General features: G+C 44.7%; 2 protein-coding genes across 2 annotated transcripts in view; one reads left to right on the top strand and one right to left on the bottom strand.

The window, feature by feature from the left end:
• The first annotated feature begins 9,683 nt into the window (after nucleotides 1-9,683).
• Nucleotides 9,684-12,466, top strand: dbx1a (developing brain homeobox 1a). Its single transcript, XM_070909513.1, has 4 exons — nucleotides 9,684-10,065; nucleotides 10,180-10,281; nucleotides 11,823-12,025; nucleotides 12,176-12,466. Exons 1-4 carry the CDS (start codon nucleotides 9,699-9,701, stop codon nucleotides 12,464-12,466), a joined length of 963 nt encoding a protein of 320 aa, XP_070765614.1. The 5' UTR covers nucleotides 9,684-9,698.
• A 3,268-nt stretch (nucleotides 12,467-15,734) lies between these two features.
• The window catches only part of nav2a (neuron navigator 2a), a 98,033-nt gene continuing 90,241 nt past the window's right edge, over nucleotides 15,735-23,526 (bottom strand). Inside the window, exons 28-41 of the mRNA XM_070909148.1 lie at nucleotides 22,642-22,650; nucleotides 21,442-21,614; nucleotides 21,100-21,253; nucleotides 20,409-20,595; nucleotides 19,957-20,057; nucleotides 19,769-19,864; nucleotides 19,474-19,651; nucleotides 18,532-18,767; nucleotides 18,004-18,155; nucleotides 17,825-17,896; nucleotides 17,466-17,662; nucleotides 17,258-17,376; nucleotides 16,098-16,298; nucleotides 15,735-15,860 (exon numbers count right to left, since the gene is read on the bottom strand). Coding sequence (XP_070765249.1) covers nucleotides 15,735-15,860; nucleotides 16,098-16,298; nucleotides 17,258-17,376; nucleotides 17,466-17,662; nucleotides 17,825-17,896; nucleotides 18,004-18,155; nucleotides 18,532-18,767; nucleotides 19,474-19,651; nucleotides 19,769-19,864; nucleotides 19,957-20,057; nucleotides 20,409-20,595; nucleotides 21,100-21,253; nucleotides 21,442-21,614; nucleotides 22,642-22,650 — 2,001 coding nt within the window. The remainder of the gene's footprint in view (nucleotides 15,861-16,097; nucleotides 16,299-17,257; nucleotides 17,377-17,465; nucleotides 17,663-17,824; nucleotides 17,897-18,003; nucleotides 18,156-18,531; nucleotides 18,768-19,473; nucleotides 19,652-19,768; nucleotides 19,865-19,956; nucleotides 20,058-20,408; nucleotides 20,596-21,099; nucleotides 21,254-21,441; nucleotides 21,615-22,641; nucleotides 22,651-23,526) is intronic.

Here is a 23,526-nt window from a genome sequence, read left to right as displayed (position 1 = left end):
AAGAGTGACTGTCCAAATTAAATCAAGCAAGGCAGCCCCATGCAGGCAGCCCGGGCTCTCAATCTGAGCTTAGCCTGCTCTCTGCTCACCCCCCCCCCCCCCCCCGCCCCCACCTTCCAACCCTTCAGTCTTTCTCCTAAGCGAGAGGTGAGCAGAGAAAGTGAATGGAGGTTTTCTTCACAGTCCTCCTCGAGATGCTACTTCTTGCTAATTAACTGGTGCTCTTTGTCATCTCCTCTGTGAGTATGAAGGACCTCGGGGGGACTGAATAGAGCTTTCTCAACTAGCAACCCTCGCCAACTGTCTCTTGCTCACATTCTGCTCTCTTTGTCAGATGTTGCAATAGCGAATGAATTGATTGAAGTGCTTTTATTAATTAGTTTTTTTTGCGCGCCGTCGATGCCATCCGTTATCCATTATCGCAGCTTACTTGTGAATTTTTTGGAGGGAAGGGGCTGATTGTGATCGACATTTTTGTGCTTGCTGGTCATTAAAAATGTATTTTCATATGAAAGAGGAGTAAAAACATTAACTTCAAAGTGTATGTGCAGTCTCTTTGCATGTGAATGCAGCCATGATCCACGGACTCAGGAGACAGCCTATCATGGCCTGTTATCTCTAATCCTTGAAATATTGTCCCAGTTCAATGAATGGTGTAAAATTGGAACATATGTGTCTTTATTCTGTAGATCTTTCATTGTTTGTCATCTTGTCCTAGCCTCCTTTCACGGACCATTCCTCACAAGCTGCTAACATCCCGTATAACAGTAATTGCAAATAATGTAATACTGTCAGCAAACATGCAGAAACTTCAGTTTCTCAGATTGCATGAACGATCGCTTCGGATTTACTTCAAGGAGATGCATGAGTAAAACTATGTGTGTCTGCCCCTTACAACAAATGGCAGCTATAATTTCCCATCCATCTGCTGGGATTTCGGAGATTGTCTGAGATCTGGCCAGGCTGCGCTGCTTGGACACACGTCGTAAAGCTAATAGGGTTGGACTCCCAGACTGTGACACTGAGATTTGCTTCTTCCCTTGATCAATTAGTCTCCGCTTGTCCCACTGTATCTGCTTCAGAGAAAAGACTGTAAAGATCCATCAAACCCTAGACGCAAAGGCAAGACGATGGGAAAACATTCATGGAGAACCGTGGCCATGGATAATAGCTGGAATCACAATGTCCCGTGAAAACTAGAAAGTAAAACAACTGGAACTAAAAACTCTGTCTATGTGTGTGGCAGGGCAAACAATAGCTCACTCTCTTTTTATGTTTTTTTTATATCTTCCATATTCCCTAAACAGAGGGCAAGTTGTAAGAGCAGGTTGAGCTCCTTCCGTCCTTAATCCAGCTCATATTTTACCAAATGAAAGGATGACGTCTCTCCTTAAAGCTTTACCTCAAGTGATTTTCTGAAGCAAGTGAAAGTTTCAAATTCCTGCTCTGCGGCTTGTTGTCTTTGGAGTGGACTCTCTCTCGGGCCTTTGTGCTCTCCTTGACCTTAAGTGTCTTATCATTTGGCCCTGCAGAGCAGAGGTCACTCTGCAATAGGTGACCCTTCCCCCTGCCCGCTCCACTCGGCTTTTGTACAAGTACAAGAGGTCTCTAGGAAGAGTCTCCAGCTAAAGATAATATACAAAGATATGCCCCATTGCAGCTTTGAACGACCGGGAATGGAAGACGTAAGGGAAAAGTTGACTGAGATGCCGAGGATTCAGAGCAAGATTTATAGACATCAGCGGTCGTCTACAAAGTTTCTGAATGCTTTGCTCTTCCGTGTTGTTTCTGGTGGACTGGCTTAACCCCACATCCTGGTCATGAGTTCATCATGAAAGGCCAATTGCAATCCTGATGTCTCTTTGTTCACTCAGCTGATAGCTGGGGGAAGAAACATGAAAGTACTCCTGCGTCTCACTGTCTCTGATCTGGATAAACTGTGTCATTTCTCGCTCATTAAACTGAAACGGCTCTGAGCTCAACGTGGCTGCTAAACCTGAGGAGAGAGAGGAGGCGTGAAGAAGTAGAAGAATGGGGGAAATGGACTGCAGGAGACGGTGAAAGGGATAGACGAGTGATGGTTTGGAGAACTGACAAGCCGAAGGGGGGAGTTAAAGACCTGGTGGAACAGAGGTCACCTCACCTAGGGCCTATTAAATCCCCCATAATGCAATGATGGGATCAATTACAGGCCACACTGGGACTGAAAACCAGCACAGGCCAGTGGCTCCAAATGGTTGTATGTGACTTTGAGATGCAGGACTTTGACTGCTCCAGGAATCAGACCTGGGGGGTCTGCTGTGTGGAAAGTAAGTCAGACCATATTACTGCTGTCTGTATGACCAAAGACCCTGACCATCCTGATGGTCATCATGCCTCAGAGAGTTTCAACGGGCCAAACGGACCGGCTGATGGTCCACATCCGGGTTGAAAAGAACTGCAGTGGCCCCGTCAGCTTCTGCTGCTGGTGGCAAGTGAACTGCCGCCTCACACTGAGGCCCACAGATGTTTCAGACCATGTGGCTGCTGTCACTGCTTTATCAACGGATCACCATCTAAGGATATGCAGTAAAGTATTAGGACAGTTGGAAGAGTACCGAGCCATCTTCTCTTCCTTGTTGTTTTGGGTTCTTTTGCTTAAAAACTGGTCTTAGAGCAACATTACGTAACTCTTTTACCTTAAAATAACGGCATCAATATAATTTCGATGGTACACTGACTTTATTATAGGGAGAATGGTGCCTCTCTCATTCCCACTCTGCGCCCCCAACGCCTGTTCCTGCACTATGTAACTTGGTTGAACCGGTACGATCTCCCGCAAGACGTGCTGGACAGACCACATTGTTCTAAAATTGGGGCACTGTGTATAAAAGGCGTTAATAGGCGTTTAGGTGTTTGGTGTTAAATTCTTAATAGTTTCTGACTGCACTGTAGGTTCAACATGATAGTGGGCTAAAACAACACGTTAGAATTATGCTTAAGAAAGGAATTCAGCTTGTGGATCAAAAGAGGCGTTCATCCAAATATTTAAGTCAGTTTGGAGTGTGTTAAAATGCATCTACTGTGTGACGTTTTAAAGTGAATTTCAGTCAAGTCCATGTAGGCCAAATTCAACAGGAGCCTCGGCTGATGTAGCAAAGGAACACTGGTTTGAAATACAGCATCAGAAAAGACTCCCGTCATCAACTCTCCGCGAAACTTTTCAAATGCAATCCGCAGAATCTGAAGGTCAGCAGTGTTTTCTTTGGTCATGTTCATTCATGAAAACATAAACACTGAACTTTTGCTCCCGCCTCTGTTTTTTTTTTTTTCCTGAACGTGAAAGAAGATAAGTGGAAAAAGCTAAATGTTCTGTCGTTTTTGTTGTTGATCTTCGATTAATCATGAGAGGCCAAGTGCAAGAACCGTGTCCAGCCTTGTTTATGCAGGGCTCAGCTAGGGCCCTTTCAGATACACACTCTCTCTCACACACACACACACACACACACAGTGGCACATGCAAACACACACTTGTGCAGCAGGAGCAGCAGCAGCACTGAAAAGATCACTGGTTTCCTCCTGTTATGCAAATGCATCAAAACGCTTGAGTGAGAATTATATATGAATCCAATGAGGCTTTTTCTCTCTTTTAGAAATGCTTAGCCACAAGTACTGAGAGCCCTCAATGGCAAGCGTCCGCTTCACTCCCTGGCCATGCGTATTATTCAGCTTGACGAGACGCAAACTGACATAAGCACCCGGGCTCACTTTCACCCACTGGCAATCCGATTATATGGCCAACACGGCATCAATGCTGCAGGGCCAACAGGCAGTGAAGTCCGTCAAGCATCCCCTCCTCCACCCAAGCCCCTTCTTTCCCCATTCATACCTTCTTCTTCTTCAACTGCCCTGCACAGCTACCCCTCCCACGCACACTCACACACATACACACACGCTTCTTCAAGCCTCCAGCCCCAGTAAACAACAAACCTCCAGGCCTGAGTCCTCAAATAACAAGTTTTAGCCTAAACAATACTTTCTTTGAAAGATGAATATAGTGAAGTAAAACTTTTAATGGCTCCTTTTTATGGACTTGTCCTGCATGACTAAAACAAGAAGTATTTCCTCATTTCATAATCAGTTATGGTGAAAAGAAATCCTGCAAACAAGCATTTTATTGCATCTCAAGCTTGTCCTTGCCGGCTGTGCGGCTCTGCAGAGCACAAAGACGGTATTAGGCAGCTGCATGTGGCGGCCTTCTGAACCCTGTCTGGTGTGTGTTCATTCCATAATAATCAGATATTAGCGGCTATATCTATATCAAACAAGTGCTGCAGGTCGCCCCGACCAGGAGAGTCACCGCTAATGTCACGACGGGACTCCTAAACTAAACCGGTGTTGACAACCACACAGCCTGGCCTTCTTTTCCGTGCTGCGCGGTGACGCTTGGGTCCTCAGACTGGGCTCCCGTTTGAAGCAGTGGGTGTTTACATGACGCTACCCGAAAAGACTGCCAGGTGCTGGGGGGGGAGGTTTGGTGCGGAGGCTCCCCTTGCAAATCGCCCCGCATCCGTGAAACTAATGTAGAGATGAGATTAAACTTGCAGAGAGATACATTTGCAATTGATTAACGCTGAGCCACTGTGACAAATTGTATATACTTTTGAGGGAGTGTGTGCGAGTCTTTGTGTGTGTGTGTGTGTGTGTGTGTGTGTGTGTGGACTTTATACAATACAATATCACTGCCAGATTATTGTTAAAACTAGAGATGTTGGTTAAACAGCATCTACTTACACACCTGATTCTGAGTTCTTTTGAAACCAGATGCCTTTGTCAATAACTAGGATTAAAATATTTAGATTTGTATGACTTCTAATCATTTCAGGTAGAGTTTAATGAGCCAGTGGAGGATGTTCCACCTGCCTGCCTGTCCCTTCTAAAACAAGGATTTAGAGGACTACTGTGCTTCCTCTGCACCCCTCTGTTTTGTCTGGTATTAATGAGCAATTAACTTTGCATACAAGGTCATGGACAATGGTATTGGTTGTCAGATTATGCTAATGCTGTTGGCGGTGGCTGCACTGAAAGAGGACAGGGAATCCCTGTGAATAGAGAGGGTTGTGGCCTTTCTCCAAGATGAGAAAATGATATGCAAACTGTACCAACATGCGCTTTAAGAGGATTAGGACACCACTCGACATCCATACTGACAACTGCTAATAAATGAACAGCAGAAAGGGGAGGCAAGTGTCCCAGTCTGGACCAGAGAGAGCAACTCTGCTGTGAAACTTTCTGCGGTTGAAAATGAAACGTGTGTTACGGTTTGGGAAAGTCAATGAAAATGTAAATGTGAAATGCGCGTTCTTAATGACGCGATTTGGATGAATTGTAAACGTGGGGGGGGGGTGTGTGTGTGAAGATGAGATCAAAAATGATGACAAAAGCTCAACTGAAAGAATTCACCGTGGGGTGAATCAGATGAGAAAAAGAGCCTGGGGTGAAACTAAGAAGTTGAACTCCCATGGCCGAGTGAGAGGGAACAGGTGCAGCCAGAGTTCATACAGAGCGCTTTGTGCACTGATATGGCTCCGGTCCATTTGGGGAAGAAGGAGGGGCCCATGTTTAATACAAAGTTAATATCAATTTAATGCTTGTCACTGCTCTTCTGAATCTTGTGGCATTGCTAATTCGCTCAGTGTTGAGCGGGGCTTTTTGCACCGCCTGCGCCAGATGCTGCGGGGGACCTTCAGTGCCACCGGCGAGCTGAGGTGAAGCTGCGGCCAAAACACCCCAAGAGGGAGCCGCTGCCGAGGTGAAGCCCGGTCACAAACTGAATCCGCTGAAATAGATGTTTGGTTAACTTCACATGGCAGGAGCGAGGATTCGTTTCAGCTTCATCTGAAAACCTGCACTGTGAACTGTGACAGTTTAAGTCATGATGGGCTCGAGTCTGAAGTATTCAGACACTTACTACAATGGAAAAATGCCTCGTTACAAGTGGAGGTCCTACACTGAAAATGTACTTAAAATTATGGACAAAATTGGACATATTAGCAATTACGCAGAAGGGCTCTTTTCTGTATTATTGGCCTATTTTGAATGATGCGTTTTAATATAGCAGGTGGAGCTAATTGTAACTACATATATTACTGGGTAATTTAATCTAAAACAATGCATCATGTTTATGTAAAATCTGAAGTAAATAAGTCGTGAAATATAAAAGTACCCCAAAACAGTACTTGTTAGTTTTGTTAGTTTACACAGAAAAATCCCCATACAGGACCTCTGATGTTCAACACTGAAATTCAACTTTATTCATGTATTAAGTTCTCTTTAATAACAATATTCGCAATAATACAATATTCCTGTAATGTCGTTGGAAACATGAGTCTCAAGTTAATCTATACGTCTATTGTTTTTGGGACGTGTAGCCATATAATGTAATATCAGTATAATAAAAGATGATTGCCTGCATGGTTGCATTAGGCAAGCGTGCAACAGAACATGGCTGAATCTTCAGGCTGGACGTGTTAACCGAAATAAAGCGTTTCATTTACCAAACCCTGATGGAGATGGATGCGGGCTGAACGGCTGCGGGGCTGAGATGGATGGACTGGTGACCGGTGTCATACACCAGGCTGCAACCAGTCAGCACAATCTGTTCCTCTACGGTTAAGTGAAAAGACGGGGAGTTCCTTTTCCTCGGTGCGTCCACGTCACCGATAAATAATGAGGGAATAATAAACAGTTAACCACCTGTCGGACCCGCCGCACAATGGGGCGGCCCATGGAGAGCCTCTCATGCATGGGTAACATATTTACTCAGCCCCTTTCACTTAACGAAGCAGAGAGAGACCCAAGACAATGGTTAAGTTCATCTATTTGGTAAACTGGTAAGGGCCTGTCGGAAAAGTATAACAATCCAATAATAAATATGTATAAAATACAGCTGGAAGTATCTGGAAAACCATAGATTCACTTCGGAATATTATACGTTTAAGTGTCGGTCGTCTACTGGAAAATCCCTACAGGGATATTATATCATAAGTGATTAATATGCGTAATCCTCCCTATAGAGATATAGAAGAGATAAACATCAGTGTGAAATCCCTATGGGGATATTAGCCCGCCATAAGTGAACATAAACATAATGAGGTAGTGACGGTATGAATATTATAGGAAGCCTGTGTAAAACGCTGAAAATGCCACATTGAATATTGTAAGAAATTATTAATGGATGACTTATTAAAAACACTGACACAATAGTAATAATAGAAATGTGTGATAAACGTATTGGAGCTGGTGATAGAGAGGCAAGAAAATACTGCAAACCATCCTGTAATGCATGTAAACTTTAACATGGGCGGTTGAATCCCATAGGATGATTATACCAAAGTGATACTGAAGGGACTGTGTGTGTGTGTGTGTGTGTGTGTGTGTTGGTGGTGGTGGTAATATTTCAGAGATGTGCTTTTAATGGCTTTAATTCAGCCGCAGCCAGCTGTTTTTACTCGGCCTGGTAAAGGAGCGGGGACGTGGCAAGCTTGCAAAGCTCGTAGAAATTAGTCTCGGTCAGCCAGAGCAGCCTATGCTTCCTGCTAACCATCTGCTTACCGCTCACAAAAGGAGGATTTCGGGCAGCCAAGTAAAGGAATACGGGCTCATAAAAAAGCTTTGAAGGTCTTGTTACTTATTGGAGGTGTAGCTGTGGTGACCAGGCGCTGTGTTAACGCCTGTTTGCGCGTCCTGCGCTCATAAAGCAGACGCACCTCTGATAAGCGTCGACTCTCTCCAAAGGATCATTTCACGGAGGCGTTCCCTTTTAATTATCGGATTGTGGCCACTTTATATTAGATTGATGTTGAAGCACTTATCATCATCTGAGCTGATCCCGCATGATGCGGACTGACTGGTTTTACTTCACTCTGAATAAAACAGCAAATGTGTCTTTAAATAATAATAAAGTGAAAGTTTGTTTACACGCACTTTTGATGAACACTGAGCTTTTCTTCTTTAGCTTTTTTATTGACTCATATGAACATTAAACATGTCACACAACATAAAAAATATGCTGAAAATATTGCACGTCATATTATTTGTTTCTGAATATCACGAGATTAAAAACCAACTGCGCGCGCTCATCACAGGATATTACGGTTTTTATTTTCCTAAGAGGAAAGAAAAATAAAATACACATATTTTAGTGTAAAAGAAGTAGCTTGTAGATCGCAATGTAGACTATTAAATCAAAATATTAACTCGAGAGCTACATGCTAATAAAAAAAATTATAAATGAAAAAAAAAAAAAACAATAGACGAATTAAAATACAGATTAATGAAATCAAATAATTTAAAAACATTTGTATTTTTTCTTTCCTTGAATGACTTTTTGTTTGCTTGTATTTCTTATTTTAATTGGGTTTCAAACTGGCAACAACTAGTCGTTTTCTCCCCTCTTTGCTTCTGCGGTGCAATTTTCGCCTGATCGCTCTGCTTTAACGGGTTTTCAGGGGCAAAGCTGACAGAACACGACTATCAGGCTCCAAGTCGCTTTAATAAGAGTTTTATATGGGGTCTCAGTGTCCGCTCATATGAATGCGTTTTAAATCAAATCACAGATGCACTTTTATTCAGCCGGTTAAAATAGCAGAACAAAACCGTCTTTAGAAATAAAGCTTTTTTTATTCCTCTGGGCTTTTTTTTTTTTTTTTCTGAAGCCGAGAGAGGGAAGGAGAGAAAGGCCGAGGGGCGCCTCCTCCGCAGCTGAGGGTGACAGTTAGTTCATGGTTAACAGGATCATGAGCGCACGGCTCAGGCCGCACACTTCTCCTGTGCGCACTGAGCTGCGGCTCTGCGCGCTGAATGAAGCCTGTGCAGAAAGAGTGATATTTAACACATCTGTTAAAGCGTTTTGATAGCAGAAATCCGTTTAAGACATTATTCCATGACGAGGGCCAGATTGAGTGTTGAGAATCCCATGAAACCCTAAAACTGATTTACATTGGAGATGCTGCGCAGCGTCTGCAGCTAATGTTTGAAATGTGGGTTTAACAATAAAAAGCCAACAGAACAGACGAACAGATGAACCAGTTCTTCCATTGGTCGTATTAGATCGTTTAAAGCCCAGTTTTATCTACCTGTGGGTGTTTATTTTTTGCAGCACTGAAAATAGAATAAAAGAATAATTTTGCATTTTAACGAGTGTATTTTTATATCCTGCTTAACAGAAAGACACCCCGAAGAGAAAAGAATAAAGTATCTTTTCTAAAGTTCTCATTAAAAGTCCCCCTGTAATGACTGGATCTGTAAAGATTGCTCTTTAATTAGGCCGCTTGCTTCTGCCAAACAAAACAAATTGAAAAGAAAGTGGTCAACATGCAAAATTGATGACTGAGCCTCTTTTGTGTCGGGGACTTTGTGTGTTGCTTGCTTATGAAGTCTAATGCAATCATAAATTGCGTCCTCCGGCCAATCAGCGGGCCGGGGGATGCGGCATGAAAGCGACCCATGTGGAGAACTTTGTTGAGCCCCATTGTTGAGGCTGTCAGCCCTGAGCGGAGGGTCGAAGCGGGGGGGGGGGGGGACAGGCTGCTATAAAACTCCTCTCCCCAGAGTGAGGAAACCAGAGGAGCTAGCAGCCATTCACACGACTGATCCCCTCCCAGCCACCACGAGGAGTATCTAAGATTTCACACACTGATTTTTTTCGAGCCGGGACCATGATGATCCCAAGCGTCATCGCGCCTCCTGCCCTCTACCCGGGGCTGTACCGACCCGCCGCGTCCCTGCCGCTCCACCAGACGCTGCCGTCCGCCTTCCCGACCCACTCCAGCTTTCTAGTGGAGGACCTGCTGCGGATAAGCCGCCCCGCCGCCTTCATAAACCGGACTGTCCCGTCAGCGAGCGCCTCCCTGCCCACGGCCACCACCACCTTGTCCTTCAGCGGCGCGCCCATGGAGCGCGCGCTGGCCGCGGCCGCGGTGACGCGCGAATCGTGCTCGCCGAAAACGTCAGTGCCGAGCAGCAAGGACCCGACTTTTCTCAAGTTCGGAGTGAGCGCCATCCTCGCACCTTCACCAAAGAGCGGTGAGTCGACAGACTGTCTCCCTACCTTCCGTTTGAGTTGATGTTTCTTTAGATGGATTTTTCTCGTCCAGGGGGGGTTTGTTTGTTGTTAACACGTGTGACTTTCCTCCACAGCCTGCTCACCGCCTACATTCCACAGCCTGCACTCCAAGACCTTCCCTGTGCCCTACTTTGACGGAACCTTTCACCCCATATTCAGGACGCCTTATTTACCAGGTAGGTGCAACTTTTGCGCACTTCCTCTTTATAGATTCATGTCTCTTCAGCCTTCAGAATGCCGTCTCAACTAATTGCATTTAGATGTAAAACACTTTCACCCCCCCGTCATAGATTTTTACCAGAAAAGAAGAAATCACTGTCTTATTAATGGGGACTGCCGGCTCTGGCCCCTACCCGGACCCACCCACAAACCCTCTAATTAACCAATTATCCCAAATCGTCACGCTCTAAATTTGAGGCGGGGTTGCGAGTTATAGTCCCCCCTGTTTCCCATTGGGGGGCGTTTTGGCATTTCCCCGGCCCCGCGTTTTCCCACAGAGCCCGGGGGGCCACCGGGCCGCTGTGGCGGGCAACAAAGCCTTCAGCACCGTGACCAATTTGGTCAGCTCCCACCGGGCAAACCACCCACACACCCCGGAGAGTGACTTTTACCAGGGGGGGTGCAAAGGCGTGAACTAGTCATGCACTAATTTCCCTATTAGGCTCTATTGAGAGTTTTCAATATTCTCACAAGACCACATAGCGCGTCGTTGTTCCTGATTCTGCTGCGGCCACAGGGCAGCTACAGTCAGGAGGAAGTCCAGTCAGCAGTGTGCAGAGAGGGAAAGCGAATTTTTAAGCCCAACTGCGTCTAAAATGTCCCAGCTGGGGAAAGTTTTCCCTGCGTGCCGCACGGCCCATAGGATAGGTTACCAGTGACCTCCAATCCTCACTCTCTCTGTGCCCTAAACGCTCCTCTATTCTCCGAGCGGGCCAATCAACGAGTTGAGATAAAGAATAATCTCTTAGAAAAGTCTATAAAGTCGCTAGTCCGCGCTTTCATTCAGGCAAACCATAATGGAGATGGAGTCTTTTCATGGGCTCAGCTGAATGCCTCAACAAAACAACTCCAGCGTCCTGAATAGCTTTTCGTGTTCATTTAATGAAAATGATTTGAAGGCACGAAGAAAAAAAATTCCCCTCCACTACTCACCCCCACCCCCCCACCCCCCTCTCCCCCCTCCGGGCATCAGTATTCTGGTATGCAGTTGTGTTTAGTTTGAAAGTGTAAATCTCCTTTTGTTGCGATAATATATGGCCTTCGCCGCCTGTCCAGAGTCTTTTCTGCGTTAGTTCATTACTACACAATTACCGTTCACGGTTTATTAACTCCTCTATCCGCCCTCACTGGGTTCCTTAAAGGATATGCTACCTCTTTACCATACCAATGCGGCTGGGGACCGGCCAATGTGCTAATTAGTCACCTCGTGCCATTTCACTCAAAACGGAGACGTATTGCACAGTTCCAAAGGGGGAAAAGTTCCAATAATAACCATTTGAAAAGTATATAAAGAGAAATCATTATATTCATATAGAGCCTCTGCGGTGTCTGAGTGGCTTTAAGTTTGGGTTTATGGAGCAGGAAGTTATTCCCACCTCCTGGTTGGTCGTTTTAAGGATCATTTCTTCTCTGCTGGTAAAAAACAGATTTTTTTCTGAGATGTGGCAACAAAAAACAAACATGACTAACAGGTTTCTCTTACGTGTTTGTGTTGCAGCATCCTCGTCCGTTGTTCCCATCCCCGGGACTTTTTCATGGCCCCTGGCCGCCAGAGGGAAACCCCGGAGAGGGATGCTGAGGAGGGCGGTGTTCTCCGACGTGCAGCGCAAGGCCCTGGAGAAAATGTTCCAGAAACAGAAATACATCAGCAAGCCGGACAGGAAGAAGCTGGCCTCTAAACTGGGCCTGAAAGACTCACAGGTAAGACGTCGTGAGCGCTTGCACGTGCTTAAAATGTCCAGTGCGTGATTTGCGCGTAAAGACGCAGTTGCGCGTTCCTCCGCTCCTGACGCAGAACTCTGTCGCTCACCGTTTCCTCCCTGTCGCTCACCGTTTCCTCCCTGTCTACAGGTGAAAATCTGGTTCCAGAACCGGCGGATGAAGTGGAGGAACTCCAAGGAACGAGAGCTGCTGTCGTCCGGTGGCTGCCGCGAGCAGACGCTGCCCACCAAAGCCAACCCGCACCCGGACCTCAGCGACGTGGGCAAGAAGTCCTCAGCCGAGGATGAAGAGGAGGATGAGGAAGAAGCGTTTGGAAGAGAGAGAATGAGGGCGGCAGGGTCCAGCATGTCCTCCCCGTCTCTTTCCAGTAAGCACTCAGACTTCTCAGAGTCAGACGAAGAAGAAATAACAGTATCTTAATTTATTCTAAAAGCAAATATAGAGATATAACCCACGTTTTGTTTTCATATGAGACTGTGACCAGATTTATAAGAAGCTGCCGCACTGAAACAAGAACCCATAAATGTCATTGTTCAAACAAAGTTTCACTCGAAGTTTGTTGCTTCATCAGCGCATGCGCACTGTACAGGATCTGCTTCTGAGACACAATTTGCTGTTTTGCACAGCTTTGTTCAATTGTACAGTATTTTGTACAATTTTGTATGGAAATTTTATGCCAAGAATATTGAGTTCCTTTTACCTTGACCTTGAATAGAGTTGTTTATTGAAGAATTTAGCTATTTCGTTAATAATTTATATGAATTTGTTTAATAAGTATGTTGTATTATGTGCTGTATATATGTTTATTTCACACTTTTTGTACAAATACCAAATAAAATTGTAAACAATTCCAAGTCTAGTGTGTGTGTGTGTGTTGTTGTTGTTTTAAAAAAAACTGTTTGACAACATTCAATCATAAATAATCATTAATTTTATTGAATCACAATAACTTAAGACTAGTACAGTGATAGATTTAATTCTCCGAGTCCTGGACAGACCAGTGACGACAAACAGCACCAATCTGCTCTGATGTAAAGAGACTGTACACAAAATACTCCTTTTCAAGTACTGTAACAAATCAGCTAGAAAAAGTCATCAAAATGCTTCAAGATAATCAACTATTTACAAAGTTATGTTACATATAAAAAAATGTACATAGCAAAGAAGGCTAAACATTCATTGAGTTTGTGAGTAATAAACCGACAGACTGGTCAAATGCTTCAACAACAGCCACACCTCTCAGAGCAGGCGTTACACAAGACACACAGAATCAGTCTCTTTGTGCTTACAAGGACCGTAGCAGGAAAGCCTCTACAAAATACACAGACACACATATGGACAAAGACCATGGACGACAAATCCGAAAAGTCACAAATCTGGTTCCATGCTGTACGTCTCGGCAGTGCTGAAAACCGCTGGGGGTGGGGGGGTGGGGGGCATTCAGCTTTTGGCTTCCATTTGGAGATCAGAATGAATGTTGCATAGGATCGGTGACAAAAACACTGAAAGCGATGGAAGCCGCGCCGGACTACGTGACGCCCGCCTGCCCTTCCCAGAAGGTAGGCTGGGAGGTTTAAAACAAAGGAAAAGTACAATATTCTTTATTTTCTAAGCCACAGAAATGATGTCAAACCGTTTTACATTATCATTCAACCACAAGTACCTTTATACCTTTAACCTTAATTATATCACTATAAACAAAGCAGCATATACACTAATTCAACATGTTTTATGACAGTTTTCTTAATCACAGAATCAAAACAGACTATGAGCATGGCGAGAGCACAGTTAAAGGATGGGGATGAGGTATAAAATCAACACATCTTCTTAAACTTCCCTCATCCGATCAACCTGCAAAAGGTTCTGATTTCGAGCACCAAAACACATCTATATATTTTTTCTTTCTTGCTAGTGGTCCAAATATTTACACCAGCTTCACAGCACTGGGTCACACATGCATACAACTTAATTTGAGACCCAAAGTACTGCTTCTCATTCACGTCTCAATCCCACGGCATTGGCGTTTGATATGATGAGAGGTCGACGCCGCTCCTCGACAACCCGGAGGTGCTCGAGGAGGGAGTCGACTCTGAGCCCTGTTAAGTTTACAGCCATTTAGACAAATAAAGAATCAGCTAATGCACATAGTCTGTTAGAAAAGAGTAAGGCATTGTTTGTTAGAATTCAGTCCAGCACCAAAAGAGATTTGTGCTACAACAGCCTGTTCGGGCCAATGTGCATGGAGATATGAAAGGGTTATCAGGTGGATCAATGCAAGAACTTAAGTGATAGAGGCGTTATTTGTGAAATTACACGGAAACTTACAACACAGATAGAAAAGGACATTATCTCAAACATGGTAAAAGTTAAAAGGATAAATCTAGCCACGGTGAATGCTTCCCAGTTAGCGCCCTTTCCTCCTGAAAGACCCTAAAAGGGATTTTGTATATTAGGTTTTGTCCTTGCTTTGCTTTGTAAAGTCAGCTAGGAAAAGCCTTTTATTTTCAGCGGGTCTGACTGGTGTCTGTCTGGCCAATAGAACGTATGCACTTTGTACGTTATTCGGCTCATTTTCAAAGGAACTACTTTGTGGTAGAGCGACGGTTTCTCAGCTCTGAGGCAGGATGTAAACGCTGAGAAGCTTGATGAAAAGTGCCATATGATGTCTGTGACAGCAAGGATTGGTGGTGGGAAGTTTTTGGTTAAATTGCCCAGGTTTGTCTCCTTCGTTTGGAGATTTAGGGGTTGACTTTGACATTGTTCAGTGTTTGCCAGCTTCCTTGTTACCATGTTTATTTCATGGATTTGCATTTGCAAACACACCAGTTCTCATCCTTTTTGTTCACCAAGACATTTATCTCAAAACCTTCCGATGTGGACAAAATCTCCTTCATGGACTATTATTACACTATATATGTTTTTCAAACAGAAATTGGGTATAGTTCGGAGTTGAATTAACTGTCTAGAGTTTGGGATGTAAAATGAAGGATCTGTCTGAGGAGCTTTTCGAAGCGTGAGCAGGCATGCTTTAGGACTTAACATTGACTTTGGCTCGATTTATCCTCCCGCAATCACACAAGCAACTTCAGCCGTAGAGGAGGAGGAAGAGCAGAGAGCTGCTGGCTGTTCATCCATCCATCCATCCATCCATCCATCCATCCATCCAACCAACCGGCAGCAGCCTCATTGGTGTTCTCTGGTAGCTCAGGCTCACTGCTGCTCCACAGACAGGGCCTGTATCACCATCTGCAGGCAGCTCAGGCGCACTGCAGCCCTGATGAGCTGGAGCTGATGCTGCGCCTCAGTGGAGGATGGAGGACCCCCGGCTGGTGTTTCAGTATGCTGATGATGGTAATGATGATGCCTCATCAACAGTGACAGGCTGTGTGCTTTTATTTTGTCTGTCTGAAGTAGATTTCAGGCTCCTGACCGAGGAGCCACGGGCCACAGCGGTGAAAAACAAAACAAAACAGCGCAGTGCAGTAGAAACTTTTGTCGCCCGTTTTCTGAAATGCAATTTGAACTTTTTTTTTTTTCTTTTTAAATATTTGGGTTACCTGCACCCAAATTAAGGTGTCTGGATTTTGTGGCAAGAAATTATACTCTCAACAAGAAGTTCTCACAGTGAGAACAGTTCTTATAAAAAGTTCCTCCTGAAAACTGATCCCAGTGTTGCGTTTTGATGGCATCACAAGGTCGACTCCAGCGACGAGTCCAGGATGTCGTCCTGGTGGCTGTTGCTGTTGGAGTCGCTGTCGTAGCTCTGCGGACTCGACGACGTCGCCGCCTCCTTCAGACGCATCAGCATGTTCATCTGTCAGCAGAAACGAGAGTCGGTGTGATCGAGCTTTACAACTCAGAGATGGAAGAAGCACCCGTTCCTGTTTCTGACCTTTGGATGGATTTTACTTTCACTTAAAATGTGTACTGTGTCTAAAATGTATGAAAAAAGAAAGAGATGCTATATATTTGTGCATGACTAACCTGCCTAATTGTTAAAATGCTCACTAACAGATAAAAAATGTATCCCATGCGAGTCATTTCTGCTCACCAGTGGGTCTGCGTCGCTGTCGCTCTGCGGTGGCTCTTTCCTGACTCCTTCTCTCGGGGCAGAGTACCCATCGAACCCCACATCCTCTGGGCGGAGCTGCAGCAGCGGGGGCCATTCAGCTGGGGTGGGGGTGGCTGACCACGGGTAAGTGTCAATCACCCAGGCAGCAGGGTCCTCCCACCCAGCCCTGCGGCCGTACAGCTACGGGGAGACACAGAATGGGACACTGAAACGTACTAGAAGATGCTAGGAGGCAGATTTAGCATTTTGGACTTGAGTGGCACAGCGGAGCAGTTGGTCTGTTGTCTGAGGTTCGGTTAATCGCTGGAGGCCAGTTTTGTGTGGAAATTCTCTGTCTCTAAAACGCAGGTGCTGCTTTGCACAGGTATTAAAAGGAAGGCTGCGCGAGGGAAGAGAAAATGAAACATAAATCTCAGTGACAGCAGGCTGAAGTGAGAGCTGAGAGCTGGGATGGAGAGTCGTGGCTGCAGTAGCTGACTGCAGTCTTTTGATAGGACATTTATATTATGGTGGCTTGTACTGTACTTTCTTCTCTTGTTATCTTGTATGCTTCCAGCTGCTTAATCTCCTTAGAGGTGACTTTGTCTCTGCATTTGTTTTTAGAGACATATAAATAACTAAAGATTTTAGAAGGTGGAGATAAACTGCAGTCGCAGTGTAAAAGTGTTTCCATTTCAGCGTCACAACATTCTGGTTTCTCTTCCAAGCTGCCTTTCAAGCTCCCCTCCACTCACACTCAGAGGCTGCATTCTGGTAATTAGCTGCTGCCTAATTAAATCAGATGCCAATTACACGCAGATTAAAGAGTACAAATTGAATCCATTACACTTTGATGAACATGACCCCGGTCACATCTGAACAATTCTGTCTTTCTCAGACTCATTACGCTTCTACTTCATTCAGCTGGATCCTTTAAAATCCCCTCGAGATGTCAAATCAAGTCTCGTTATTAATACGTTTTATTGTTACAGGCAAAAATATAATCGAAATCTCAGACCTGGACCGCCACCAAAAAACGAATCTGCTGTTCTTTGGTCAGTCCGTCATTTCCATTTAGTGCAAAGTTTTTGAGACATCAAGCTCACACAGACAAACTGTGTGTGTGTGTGTGTGTGTGTGTGTGTGTGTGTGTGTGTTACCTGCAGTCCCTCTCGTACGGCCTCCAGCATGTAGGGGATGATGGAGTAGTTCCAGAGGTCAGTGAACCAAACCCTGGATCCCTCCACGTCTATGGGACAGGACAAGAAGAGGCGAGGTCCTGCACGCCACAGAGCAGAGAGGTAAGACACTGATTGTTTCTACACTTTTATTAAAGGACCTTTCTTCAACTGTGCGCCGTTCTCTTACCGATGGTGACGTCAGAGGAGCTGTGTGTCTCCAGGAAGCGGTTGAGGTGGTGCCAAACCCGCGGGATCCAGTCGATGATCTTCACCAGCTCCATGTTGCGCGTCCGGCTGCCAATCTCCATCTCAATCAGCTTCCTCCTCAGGTAGCGACCCAGGAAACCTTTCACCGGTTCCATGTGGTTCGCACACAGCACCCACCTGATCAGAGAACATACAGGTGTATCAGGACTTATATTATACAAAATGGTCAAACCCACCCTCCCACACATTTACCTGCAGAGATGTATTTTTTTGATGATTTCTTAAATGTATTTTAAGACCTCGTAAATCTTTCGACATGTCAAATATCCAGCAGTTTACCTGAAGTTGTGGTGAAGCTGCAGGTTGGGGGCAGACGACGTGGCTTGGCTCATGGTGCCGATAATGTAGGGGCTGAAAAGAGAGAAAAACACTGATTATTATGGTTTGTCATCAGGTAACATCAGTCCATTAATCAGTCCATTGCAGATTAATGTGTGTGTGTGTGTGTATGAGCTGACCAGTGCTGGTAGTTGCAGTTGAAGACGCCGTTGAAGATCTCTCCCAGGGAGCTGACATGGTGCAGGTTGTCCAGAATGACCACCAGAGGGCCGTCCGCCCCCGGGACACCGCTGCACTGCTCGGCCAAACCTGACAGGTACTGACGCAACTCCTGCAGAGAGAGAGCATTTGAAATCGTGTAGGCGTTCGTATTTGTTTTTATGTTATTTGTGCAGCATTGTTTTCTACACAAAACCTTTCTGACCCACGAAAGCCAGAATGTTTAGATGACTCAAGGTCCATCGTCTTTGCTGTGATGATCTTAATTGTCCTGATGTGTTAAATTAACCACACATGGCTTTTGTTTGAAATTGAAATTGGAAATTGAGTCAATTTTGATGTTAAGTTTCAATACTAGAGAACAGAAAAACACCTGACTGATTCAAATACCATCTTTTGTTTTGTGAACTCTACTAACATTTAACCCTTTGTGCCTGTTAAACTCTGCAGTGGCTTCAGAATACAGAACTTGCATGTGTTTTATTTACCTTGCTGGACTTGTGGTCCACGTTGAAAGTGACGACAGCGTGGGGGGTCAGAGGTCGGCCCTCCAGCAGCAGCAGGTGTCGAGACAGCTGATTGGCCAGGTAGGTCTTTCCTGTACCGCTGGGGCCCGACAGGATGACGCGTCTGTGCTCCTTCAGCAGGGAGACGTAGCGCTGCAGCATCGGCTTCGGGATCAGAGTATCGAACACCAGCGAGTCCACGTTCTCACTGCTCACACCTGGACACACACACACACACACACACATCAGGATCATCAGGACCTTTAAGTCAAGTGAGGTAACAGGTTTGAGTCCTAGTTCTTTTACTCCTTGAGTCAGGGCCCACACATTCCCCATATATTCTGAGTCCTTTGTAAATGCTGATTTATTAAACCAAACTAGATTAGAACTGCAACTAATGATTCATTTAATAAATTAAAGCTATTAAATACAGTTTTGATGAATCAATGAATCATCTGACTTAATTTCCCACAGCCCGAGGTGACTTCAAATAGTCCAAAACCCAAAGATATTCAATTTATCATGATACAGAACAGAAAAGCAGCACATTTTCACATTTGACAAGCCTATTTTTGTTCAATAAATGACTTGCATGACGCTAGGCGTTAGCGTTAATCTGCCTTACCTACATCTACTTCACTAAGTCCTTTTGTTTCCCACAATGCATCTGACAATGCCCAGAGAAAGGTCACCAACTTTTGTTGTTGTTATGTTTCTGGATGCAGCCAATTTCAAATTTGACCAATCAGGATTTCCAAAGATCTCAGTATCCTACTAGACCTCCAGCGTCTACTTTGTTGGTCCAGTTGTTTATAGGGATAAGAATAATAGACCAATTGAAACTGGTTTTAAACTGGATTTTTTCTGACAGACGGACAGAACAGAATAATCATTTGCGGCGTTGGCTTGATGCGGCGTTGGTACCTTTCAGCTGGATGTTGATGGTGTTGCTGTCGCCCACCAGGTAGCCGCAGGGCAGCAGCTCGGGCGTGTGGGCGGCGCTGGGGACACTGGGCCGGTGGATTTCTCCGATGTTGTATCCCTCCACGCTGTCTGAGCTCAGGCCCAGCTGGCTCACAGGGTCCACATGGGTGACGTACTCCTGTCAGACACAACGTTTCGGTACATTTAAACAATGTTTTTGTGAAGTTTCTAAAGAGGATTTCTCTGACATTTTGTTATCTGATTCTGTATTGCCGTTATTCCTGTTTATGTTTACCTTGAACAGGCGTCGGACCACTCCGTCCAGGACGTCCCACTTGGTTTTACCACTCACTCCGATGCAACCGATCAGGAAATGACGAGTCCGGCCCTCCTGCGATGGAAAACAAACTGGCTTTAGATACCAATAAGCTTACTGGTACAATACCAATCTTAACCAACAAAAACAGGTCAAACAGGTCTCACCTCCCCCCACTTGCTGTCTTCGTCCAGGCTGACGACCATCTTCACGCGTCGCCCCTCCTTCCTCATCCCTCCCTCTCCGCCGGTGTCGTCCAGCAGCATGTCTGACAGGAAGGCGGAGCAAAGTCAGACAAGGTTTCTACATTTCCCATGACCTCCCATAGCCTTGTTAGTGACTTGACAGTTTTAACGTGTTATCAAAGTCAATACGTTGGTTGGTTAAATATTTGAGTTAATGGCTGATTTAAATCAAGTCTTTCCACCGTTTTTCCCTTTAAGAAATCAAGTCACTGCAGAAAGCCGGCAGTAAGAAAGTTACTTACACACATCCAAATTCATTGCGTCATAGTCTGACACATGTAATGTAAAACATAAAATGATTCCCTACACTGACATCATACAGTCTTCATACATTATAAATCTGTGTGGGTCCCATGACATCAGCTCTGTCTTACCCAGACTGGTGGACTCGCTGGTGGTGAGGTTGAGGCTGTGCTGGGAGAGACCCGGTCCGGTTCCCGCCGCCTGGCTGTGCGTGTGAGGGGGAGGAGAGGACGAGATGGAGGCCTGGGAGCCCGTCCTGCTTCCCTGATTCTCCACCTTCAGACGGTCATTCTCCACCTTCAGCTTCTCGATCTCCACCTGCAGACACGCACAGATGAAGTCGTTGGGTATGAAAGGTTCGGAAATTTTGTTTTTGTTTTGTTTTTTTTGTATGACTTAAATATAGTAGGGTTGCCTATTAGAATAAGTTACGTAAAAAGGGTAGGCAAAATAAGCTACAGCTTCAGCCTACACCTTTTCAGTCAACTTCTTTGCTTTTTGTTTTGTTTATTTATTGATCTAATTATTGATTTATTGATTTATTTTCCTTTTAAATGTTCTCTATTCTTATTTAGTGATTTATATGTGCATTCATTATGAAAGAATTGTTAACATAAAAATATGTTAACAATATGTTGTTAAAATAAAAAACATAAAAAATATATATATATAACTTAGCAAACAAAAAACAGCTATAAGATGAATTCTGATCTTAAATTATAGCTCCCACTTCAGGCCAACTAATACTGTATGTAAGTGAGTGCGTGTGTGTGTGTGTGTGTGTGTGTGTGTGTGTGTGTGTGTGTGTGTGTGTTCGCAGACCTGCATGCGGTTCATGGCCTCTCGAAGCTGGTCCAGCTGATGTGCGGAGCTGAGAGCCTCCAGGCGGATATCAGTCAGCTTCATCTCCTTCTCCCTGAGCTCACTGCGCAGCTGCATCACCGTCTCCGCCTCACTGTCCAAACACTCAGACAATCTGTATGTGCACACACACACACACACACACACACACAGCAGGACAACACAGTTTAGTGACATGAAATATTGTGATTTAAGCAGAGTTTGGTCATTTTCCCAACTGTACTACTTGAACAATTTCACGTCCGGGCAAGACTTTATCCCCAACAGTCCTGCAATCACATACAGGCGAGGATGTCTACGTACAGCGAGTTGGAGTGTGTGTTCCTGAGCATGTGGCTGGAGGAGGCCGTGCCGTTGTGGGGCAGTTTGGGGGAGGACGGCAGCGACGAGTCCGTCATCTCCTCGATGTCGGAGTGAGAGGAGGCCGACTTGGGAGATTTCTTCTTGCTGAACGCTTGTTTGAAGGAGCTTCGTAGCTGCAGGTAGAAAACAGAGAGAGGGAGAGACGGTCAGCAGGCGACGGACGCTCTCCCGAAAACACAAGGCTGGGGGGGGGGGAGAGGAGGAGGAGTGTGCCGGGGAGAGTGGAGGAAAACAGCTGCTAAAAAGTGCAAGTGAGTCAGAGGGGGAAAGGGAATTATGGGTAGAAGTCTTATGACTTGAGATACAGCTCTGAATGCAGAGTGTGAGTGTGTGTGTGATGTGTTAGGTTTACATTGAGTGTATAGCTGCTGATTTATACTCTATTTATGGCTCATTGTTTTTGTTTTTTATCTTTATGTTGAAAATCAGGAAAAGATTGGGACAGTACTGAGAGTCCTTTGGGAGACAGAATTCAATTCAGATTTTGTGGACACCTGAACAAGACTGATGTGTGTGTGTGTTTTCACACTGAAAATTATATATAAAAAATTCTGTAGATGAACTATTTCTTATTTTTCTAAACTTACTTGCAAATTCTAAAAGTGCGATGTTTTCTAAGATGTACTCGTTTTTTCCTAATTTTAAAAAAATCTGTAAATTTTGGTCTGTAAAAAAACAAAAATGATGAGCCATATTCTAACTACATGTATTGCTTTGAGGTAATCTGTTTGATTTCCTCATATTATTTGAGCAAGAGTTTGAATCTAATGGAGAAATCCACCGTGAATACTTTTCACTCTTATCATCAGTGCCTCTTCTACAATCTTTTGTTCTATAATTTTTTAAAATTAAGTGGCAACTTTAATTTGGAGGGACATCCAGCAAGGACAGGCATTGTTTAGGATTGTTTTTGTCTTCAAACGTCTTTGTAATATCTCAACATTATGTCAAAGTATTTTCGGGTGGACTTTTCCTTCTCGAGCTGGCTCAAGTGTCACGAGAGCAGATTTCAGGGAGAGGCAGTGTTGGAGGGGAGAGGACAGGAGGTGAGGAGGAAAAGGACAGAGGTTAGTAACCTAGAAGAAGTGCAGGGGTTAGGCAGCTTTGTTTCTTTCATTTCACACACCGTACCACTCTTACCTCATAGACCTGCCACATGAAGCGAAGCAAAGGAAGACAGAGAGACAAAACAGCACATGTTCATATGGGTTTGGGTGTGTTAATGTGTTATGGAGGGACAGAGCTTTAACTAGAGGCCCCTACAGGACTAAAGCTCCAGGCAGCTGCAAGCTAATGCTACATCGCAACCACCATGAAACGGGGAGGGGGGGGTCTTTCATGATCCATTATATACTCGACACAGCCCCTATACACTCCACATCATCACACACACACACTGTATGAGCACCTCCATGGAGGAACCTCCTGTGGGGTCTCATCTACACAAACAGACGGCACACACACACACACACACACACACACACACACACACACACACACACACACACACACACACAGGAGGGTCGTTTATTATCACTGTGATCTAAAGCAGGAAACTCTACACGAGCTCAGGTCTTTTAACAGCTACCGCTCTTCCTAAAACCCAACATCAGGATCAGATACTGACAACCAGGCAGCTGACTCAACATCGCTTCAGTCTACGGGACGACAGAGAGGGAAAAAAAAGTTGCGTACGTCATCATCTCCGATTTGTCCTCCGGTGCACAAGAAAGTCTTTCAACAACAAAAAGGAAAAGTTCACGTCTTTGAAGTTGTGAGGGAAAGTATGCAAGATGTTTTGTTGTATGATCACTAGTGAAAAACTACACACTAGCCAGTAACCGTTGATTTGGTCATTTGCAGGTCAAGAGACAACTTCTACAAACATATTTAGCACAGTTTTAACCGAAATGTCTGATGTTTGTTTTTTTTTAATCTGCAAATCACCAAATCATTCATTACTTGATATTCAACAGGACTGAATCTATGAAAATCCTGAGTGTATTCACCTTTTCCCCAGTGAAA

The sequence above is a fragment of the Enoplosus armatus genome, chromosome 1 (genome assembly GCF_043641665.1).
Source record: "Enoplosus armatus isolate fEnoArm2 chromosome 1, fEnoArm2.hap1, whole genome shotgun sequence".
Taxonomy (NCBI): Eukaryota; Metazoa; Chordata; class Actinopteri; order Centrarchiformes; family Enoplosidae; genus Enoplosus; species Enoplosus armatus.
This window is presented reverse-complemented; position numbering and strand designations above follow the sequence as displayed.